The sequence below is a fragment of the Morone saxatilis genome, unplaced genomic scaffold, assembly GCF_004916995.1.
Source record: "Morone saxatilis isolate NCDOM2014 unplaced genomic scaffold, NCSU_SB_2.0 Contig20, whole genome shotgun sequence".
In the NCBI taxonomy this organism is placed as follows: Eukaryota; Metazoa; Chordata; class Actinopteri; family Moronidae; genus Morone; species Morone saxatilis.
Genome location: NW_023339763.1, coordinates 11,531,512 through 11,540,092, shown reverse-complemented (window position 1 = coordinate 11,540,092; position 8,581 = coordinate 11,531,512). Strand labels below are relative to the sequence as shown.

The window sequence follows — 8,581 nt, the reverse complement described above, 5'->3', positions numbered from 1 at the left end:
TCTGAAATAGTTCAGTCAAACCTAGACAACATCTGCAGTGCTCTGCTCTGGGATTGGACTGACAGGGCTTAGTAGTTCGCAATGGGACAGGAAGGCTGTGAAGGTGATTGGGCTTTATTAGGGGTGTGTGTGCTTGAACCGCTCCCTTTCATACAGGGCACTGTGTCCTGTAGTCCTCTCTGTCCTTGTTATTTCCTGAAGAAGAATCCCGAGCCTCAGAAAGGGCTCTTCTCAGACGTAGCAGCATTAAAATCCAACTCTCCAATCAGGGCTTACATATTGTCAAGTCCATCTGTTCTGGAGCGCACTAAACACAACAGTAGCAGTTTGTCAGTCCCTTTGCCCTGTGATGGTCATCACAGACTCGAAACAGCTTTTTTTTCCAGTATCAGCAATTGATTATGCCATTGCAGGAGATGTATTGCGGTGTTGCGGTCGTCATCAGTACTCCTTCCTGATTGTAGAGACTTTTTTTCCCAGTATTTGAAACCCTCCTGTGAGTATTTGGATTGAATCATCTCTGCTTGAAGGATATATTTTCTTTCCATTTTTCTCCACAGCATTTCAGAGGAAAGTGCATAACATTTTCTGGGAGTCAGAAGGTTTGTGAGTGAGGCTCGGGCCTCAGCTTTTCCTTGACCTGCATGAGCTGACCTTCCTGGTCTGTTCAGGCCTCTGTTTGGGAGCCAGTGAGGTCGCAAAGAGTTATTGAGGCTATCCCTTACCTATATGGTTTGTCCTCATTGGCCACTGGCTCTCATTAGGCACTCTATCTAGTGTCGTTCTACCCACATGGCTTTTTTCTTTAGTAGACACACATTCATACAAACAATAACACAGAAACTCATTCACTCACCTCCTCATTTACAGACCGTGACGGTTGGCTCTTATGATACGTTAGTTCTGAATGGCTTTTAAGTTGATGAGTTACAAAAACAAGGACAGCGGAAACCTTTTAACAGGACTAGTTTGAAGAATTGCCAGTTATATAGATGTGTCACAACTCCGGTGGTGTTTTTTAGAGTTTAGACTAAACGCCAAGGATACAGATGTCCATTAAAGTGGGTTCACCTTGCTGTGAGACATAAGTATAACCACTTTATTAGTAGATATATAGTGATTGTATTTATTACTGCTCAAACGATGACTCATTTTACTGCCACTCTCTGCAGTATTTTGTTTCTGCATCTTAAGGTGCTGTTGAGTGAGCAGTGTGACAGTTATGAATGACTGTGCCTTTGTCTCAGCATGAGTGACAGATGGAGGGCGCTGAGAGAGCACTATTGTGTCAAGAGGGCTAAACATAGAGACTAAGCCTGTTTTGAACCTTATTGCGCGTTCTTCCCGCTATTATTAGAATGAATCATTGGCTTGTTATTTTATGTGGCTGTACAGTTTTTATAAGTACATGTACTCAGTGAAGCAGTCGATGCCACAGAGATGTTAAGTTTTCCTGCTGTTTCCCTTGGTGACATCATCAAAGAAATGGGCTAAATTGTTTTCCCTGACTTCCATGTTTTGATTATGACTCATATAGATTCCTGCCTTAATACCGCAGAGATACTTCGACAGTAGATATTTGATAATGTTCTTTTTACACAGTCATGTACACACACACTTATGCACACATGCCTTATTTAAAGAGCCAGGGCAGGGTGGTTCAAGAGAATGAATCATAAGGTTGCACCACCAGTACAAAAGTGTCCATTTCCTGTCTCAGCGTAGGATCACAGAGATGAGTGACAGCAGCAGAGCTGATGGTAAACAGAAAATATAATCTGCAAGGTGTGACCCTGCGTTATTATTAGCTCTCTGGACCCCACTTGGTGGGCCGACAGAAGTTCTGGGGATACACTTGTTCTTCCTTCTTGCAGTTGCAGACAGGTCATATTTACCTCCATCTGGAGTATAGTCTTTCTCACCATCCTCCTGTAGAACCTGCACCTCATTGAGCCCCCCTTTTGCCTTGCGGCCCCGGCGCGTGCAGTTTCTGCGGCCTCCTTTAGGTGGCCGTGGCAGGGGCGAGGGTGAAGGCAAGCTGTACTGGTCCCCGTGGGGCAAGTACGGTCGCTGATGGTGGTTGTGATGGTTTCTGTGTCGATTCAGGTGGTTCAGAGACTCTCCATGCTCCATCTCCCCACCCGGGGCACCATGTGCATGACCCTCGCCTGACGAGCAACTGGGCAGCTCTTCTTTCTTCAGCGTTTTCAGGTCCTTCCCTGCAAGCTCTGGTGGTGAAACACACATCAGTGAGGAGGTGGAACCTCTGAACCTCCGCAACCAATCCCAAAGTGACAGGGCCTTGCAGTCACACTCCCAGGGGTTGTCGTTAAGTCGTAGGTACTCCAGTGCTGGCAGTAGAGTCAAGCTGCCACCAGATAGCTCAGTCAGGGAGTTATTAAACAGGTAAAGGGTGGTGAGGCGCCGCAAGTCGTGGAAAGCCTGGTGGTCAACCCACTGGATTCGGTTCTGGTGGAGAAGCAGTCGGTCCAAGACCCCCAGACCACGGAAGGTGTTCTGGCGAAGGCTCCATAGTCGATTGCCATGCAGAAAGAGATGACTGAGGTTCAGTAGGTCGATGAACAGATCGTCCTCCAGGAACTCTAACTGGTTGTCCTGTCAGGATGTAGAAAGGTAAAAACAGAAGCTTAAAATTGGGTGCAGTGCATTACATTGAGCATAACTGATTATTTTATGGGTCATTTTACATTCATTCACTGTATTAGGATTTATTATCATTAAAACATTCTTATCGCTATTGTAATATTGATTACAGCAGTAGTATACTATGTATCGCTTTTAGCTCAGTTCCAGCATCACACAAGAAACCGGTAACCTTACAATATTATACATTATACAACACAAAGAATAGATTAACATCAAAGAATAGATTAATAACACACATTATGTGTAGGAAATAGCTGGACTATGCCAGGAATTCAGAGCCTGTATTATTTTTTGATGCAGGATGGTTGGATATTTAGTGATCTGTACAGTTTCCAAAGGGCAGTAGCTTTAAAAGATGGTGAGAAGTGAAAGAGGGGTCAGAAATGATGGTCGAGGACTCGGTTAGAGGAAGGGGGCCAATGCTGATGATAGTGGGTGATATATCCATGACTCTAGTTTGTTGTACTCCACTGTTAAATATGACGCAATGCTGTCAGACATTTAAGCTTTAACCTTTACCCCGCTCACTCAATGTCAATATCTTTTGATTTTCTAATCAATAAAATGGATAGGAGGCTTTTTCATAGCAGAAGCTTTTCTCCTCATACACTCACCATGTAATTAACAAAATCATATGCTCAAGCCTGGATTTTAATTCCTGTGGTCAGCCACAGAAGCAATACAGTAGGTTACTTTAGTGTGAGGGCTGCTTTGTAGTATTTTCCCTGCACTCAGGATAACAGCTAGCATTTGATCAGCATCCAATTCATAGGCAGTAATTGCTGAGCCAGGCTGATGCACAGATAACACCATAATGCGATTGTGGCAACAGATGCAATATACAGTAGAGATAAAAGGCTGTTATCCATGTACCTGTAGGTAGAGATACTGAAGATTATGGAGGCCCGCAAATATCCCTTGAGGCAGGCTGATCAGGCCACAGTGGTATAGGTGCAGGGCATGAAGTCTGCCCAGGCCAAGGAAGGTATCTGAAGCAATGGCATTTAGATGCCGGTTGTCCCCAAGGTCAAGCTCCTCCAGGCGGTCAAAGCCGTGGAAGGTGGACGGTTGTATGTAGGAGATGTTGTTGGAGTAAAGCCACAACATGGTGGTGGTGGGCGAGAAGTGGCCGCGAAGCAGCCGCTGGATCTTGTTGTTCTGCAGGAAGACACGCTCGCTCTGGGCAGGGATGCCCTCGGGCACGGCATGAAAGTTGTGGGCCTGGCAGGAGACAGTGCTGGGTGAAGTGTAGCAGATGCAATGGCGAGGGCAGGGCAAAGAGAGATCCAGGCCACACAGCACCAAGAGTAACTCCACCCCACCATAACCTGGAAAAGGAGAGGAGAGGAGGATGGAAATGATACAAGGAGATGGAGGGAAAGAGAGCGTGAGAGAAAGACAAGCAGAGTTAATTGAATTCATACAGCAGAGCTCCTGTTATCAGATGCATCTTAAATGAAAAACTCATTGCTCTCAGTTTACAAGGACAACAATAGGCACGGTTCAGTGCAGACAAATTACAATGCTGACACAAATCTCGTACAAACGCACACACGAACGCGCACAAACGTGTATTGCTTTGTGAGCCCATTCTCCACACATATATTTCAATCAATCCCAGAATGTTTACCCATAACCTTAACCTTGCCTTCCCTTCATTGTTATCTTCTTCTTAAATTGTTTCAAAATCCTAAACTCAGCGGACCATTTTTTCATGTTTTGCAAAAACCTTGAAAACCCTTAATACCAAGAGGCCCCTCAGCACCACACACAGACGCATCAAAACACTGCTCAGGTATACAAACACTTTTTGGGGCAAAGTGTGCTATGTTTCTTTCTTTTTTTTATTGTGCTGTAGTATCAGTGTCACAGACATACATACATTTTTATGTATGTATTCCTTGCACCTTGTTGATTATACAGCGCACACACACAGACAGACACACGCAGGATCCTATCACACACCGCACAGTGTTATATCCATTGGTTATCCTCTAAAGGCGACAGAAAATCAATGTTTCTCCTGCTTACAAGTGAACACGCACCACACCTGTAATACATTCCCACAATAAGGGAAAACCAAGAGAGAGGGAGAGAGAGAGGAGGTGGAGGATGAAGCAGGAATCATCTGCAGCATGCCTGTGAAGTGGATATTACTTTTTATTTTCAGATTCCCCTCGTCTCAGTCATTATTTATTAGATTTTTTTTTTCCCGCCTTGGATCATTCCAATGTTTGATGTATTGTGGGGCTGGAGAGTTAAAAAAAAAAAAGGGGGTAAAGGAAAAAAAGATCGGGGTGGAGACATGTTGATCCAGGGAGTAATTTCCGAACAGAAAGACAGACAAGTGATACAATATGAACATCATGTGCTGACATGTGTACAGCCTGTGTGTGTGTATGTGTTTGTGTCGGTGACTTAGACAGATGTGATGGACAGATGTCAGGATGACCAGGACACTGCTGCTCTGTAAAGAACAACGTGTTCTGAAGCAGTATCAGAGCAGTATTATCCTGTGTGGTACACATGTGTCGGTATAGCTCTGTACACTTGTGTAACTGCGTACGCACAGGTACCATCATGTGTTTCTGTTATTGTGTCTCTCTCTATATGTTACATTTTATCTGAAACATAGTGTGAAAGCAGTGTGTCTGTTGTATTTGACAAGGCTGACCTTTTCATCCAAAAAAGGAAAAACACAACAACTAACAGACAACAGCTGTTGTCATGGCAGCCCGTCTTCTGTCCTGTTGTACCAACAACAAATCAAAACACATGATTTTATAAATATATATTAAACTTTCTTTTATGAGCCTACATTAGACCTCAGTTAATGTTTAAAGAATGATTATTCATTATATTATAGCCAGGGCTCTATGGAAGACAATGTCTGTAGTTGTTGACAATGTCGGTCCACCACTTAGGTACAGACTGAACTATCTCAAAAACTACTGCATAGATTGCCATGGAATTGTGTACAGAAATCCATGGCCCCAGAGCATGAACCAAGCTTTATTTTCCCCAGATCAATATTTCAGTTTGTCCAGTTTCAGTTTTTGGTTTGTGACCAGCTTCAACTGTACTTTCTTTTAGTGCTAATTTGCAAATTGTAGCATACTAACATGCAAAACTAAGATGGTGAACTTGGTAAAGAGTGTACCAGGTAATTAAGATAACTAGGCCAAGAGAAGAACAAATTGATAACAATAAAAATATACAAATGTAATTTCTTCTTTTAACAATTATTTTTTTAACAATTATTATACACATATATACACCGTGCCATTTTGTCATTTTATTTTAATAATCAACCAATGTACAAACTGAAATCATCAACTAGCTAGCCTTTATTATTTACATGCCAAGTCTTTGCAGATGCATCATACTAGTCAAAATGTAATTAATTAATTTAAACTTGCACTGTTACATCAAATGGAGCATCTTTTTATACCTATTTCCATTCAGCTAGACAAGATCTTTTGATGTAAACAGTTTGGCCCTGTGATGTGTTTGTATTGATAGACTCACTGTTAGGATAGAGGAGAGTTAAATATTAAATATAAAAAAATCCATTCACATTTGTTATTGATGCTTATGCTGAAGAGCTCTTTACAACATTTCATGTGTGCAACTCTCTCCCTTGTCTCATATTTCTCACTTTCCCCCATCCTCTTCTTTTAACTGTCGTCTGTTTCACACAGATTTTTTTTTCTCATAGTCTGCTCATAGGTTTGATTGGTCAACTGTTATTGTTATAAGCTGGGACATACAGTGTGCATTCAGTCCCTCTGGGTATTGAAGTGATTTTATATCTCTGTTCTTTCCTCCTCTTCTCTACTCCTCTGCGTTATCTGTTCATCTGTGTTGCCCTTTGCTTCATGCTTCTCTGCCTCCTTTCTCCAGAGCGTTTACTCTTCCATTCCTCCACAGCTTTAGGAGCTGCTCTGCTCCGCCTGCTGTGTCTGTTAATTAGGTATAAAGCTGCTGTTTACCTATCTATGTGAATATGTAAAATATGCGCTGTATGTGCATCTCTACGTCTGTGTGACTTTGTGTCCTTGTTAGTGTTTCTGAGGGAAGTTCACTTCACAGCACTTGACTGACTTGTGTCTTGGCTTGAATATAACATTTTGCTTCATGTTTAATTAGATGCTCTAAGCTTCTAAGATTTTTATATAAAAATGTCACAATGGTGAAATTTAGCTCTTCGCTGTATATGTTATGGTTTTCATGTCTTGGTAAAATACGCTCTACATGTGACTAGAAAGGGTTTCATAAATAAGAGTACACCATTGTGGCAATTTGCTTTGTGCAACCCTCAACTGCATCACAAATGACAATTAGATTTCTCAGCTGCTAATGTAAGTTTACAGTGTTAAACTCACCAATGGGGTGTTCCCACTGGTCCCATTAATTTTTCTTTTTTACATTAAAATTGTCTTCAGTACAAGTCTGCTTGACACGTACTTGTGATAGTGCCCCCAGCGTTAGTTTGCATTTCCAATCGCTTTTGCTTCCTCGTTGCCTTCTGTTTACCCCTGCAGTCTTTAATTTTTTTTCTTTTTGTATTTTCATCATCATCGCTTTATATCTGACTTCCTCCTTCATCCTCGTTGCCTCTTTCATTCTTTCCAATTATATCCTCTAATGTTATTCAATGTGAAATATAGGGTGTACATGTGTGTTTGAAAAAAAATGTTCCTAGCTGAGTGTGTATAAATTTGATCCCATCTGAGGAAAATGTGTGCAGATCTCTGCTTGCAGATTAACTGTGGGTGTTTAAAGTTTACAGATTGAGAGATGGAAGTGATGATATTAGATAGAAAAGCTGCTGACTGCCATATGGCTTTGACACTGGGGGCAGCATATCTCCCACAAGCCTCCAGTCGTTTTATTTATTTATCATTTGCCTCGTAAAACATGGAATTATCTCTATTCACTCATAGCGTTAGTCTGCTTTAGATAGTAAGGCAGAAAAAGAGGAAAAAAACGTTTGCAGTTTAAGGTTTCAGTAGTATTTAGATAATGCATAAGCTTGAGTGACCAGTGAGGGAAAGTCTCCAATCCTGCATCAACAACAAATTGTTGATACCTTGTTTTCCAGTGTTACAACATGTTTTCAAACATCTTAACTGCAAGTCAGCACATCCTTGGAATTACAAGTGCAGATTTTTGACTGTCACAGCACTAGCGCAGCCTGGAATACACAAATAGACAACTAATTGCAAATCAACAATTAGCAGAGGTATCGAGCTGGCTTTAAGCCAAGCCTCGAACCTATAACAACTCCCAGTAAGGAGCATCAAGGTACATCAAAATCTGTTTCGCTTTCAATTCTTCATGACGCATTTCCCCATGTACTGCTGTTAAATAGGAAAATGAATCAGGGTGAGTTTCCATTAAAGTAAGTCATGCCTGGTGTGAATCTCTGGTGAAGGGGCGTAATGTTTTAAAGCTCATTTGATACCTAACACCTTCTTAAGAGTGAAGTATTTTTAGTGATTTTGTCAACCAGGTGCTCTGTTGAACAAAGATGGAGAGCAGTGTGTGGGCTGCAGCTTAATTGTCTTATTTTTGCTTGAGCTAAATCATTTGCAAATTTCACTAACTAACCTGACTGTGGTAAAAGAGAAAAAGGGAGCAATCAAAGACAATAAATACTCACTCTTCTGCTCATCTAACGTGTATAAAATACCTGAACAATAATGCTTCACAATTTGAGTAAACTTTACAATCACTATACATATATACATTCATACAGTAAATTTACAAGTATGTGGACACACACACAGCACATTGTTGATCATTAGGAACATGGCCACTCATTTGCTGCTACATAGCTCAGGGGTTAAGATCAGGTCTGTGTTAGTCCCAAAGATCTTGGATGGTGCTGAGGTTAGAGGTCAGAATTTTT

General features: G+C 41.6%; 1 protein-coding gene across 1 annotated transcript; it reads right to left on the bottom strand.

Moving 5' to 3' along the window:
• Window positions 1–1,141: 1,141 nt before the first annotated feature.
• On the bottom strand, window positions 1,142–4,301 carry LOC118331776 (reticulon-4 receptor-like 1). The gene is made up of 3 exons (XM_035666853.1): window positions 4,298–4,301; window positions 3,541–3,995; window positions 1,142–2,616 (listed from the first exon to the last, which is right to left on the bottom strand). The coding sequence occupies exons 1-3, from the start codon at window positions 4,299–4,301 to the stop codon at window positions 1,717–1,719; spliced, it is 1,359 nt and encodes a 452-aa protein (XP_035522746.1). The 3' UTR covers window positions 1,142–1,716.
• Between the last annotated feature and the right edge of the window lie 4,280 nt (window positions 4,302–8,581).

Excerpts from the sequence above, each read along its gene's own strand:
- LOC118331776 (XM_035666853.1), bottom strand. Across the intron at positions 2,617-3,540 it reads TTCAGTATCTCTACCTACAG|GACAACCAGTTAGAGTTCCT; the intron begins GTACATGGATAA and ends ACATCCTGACAG.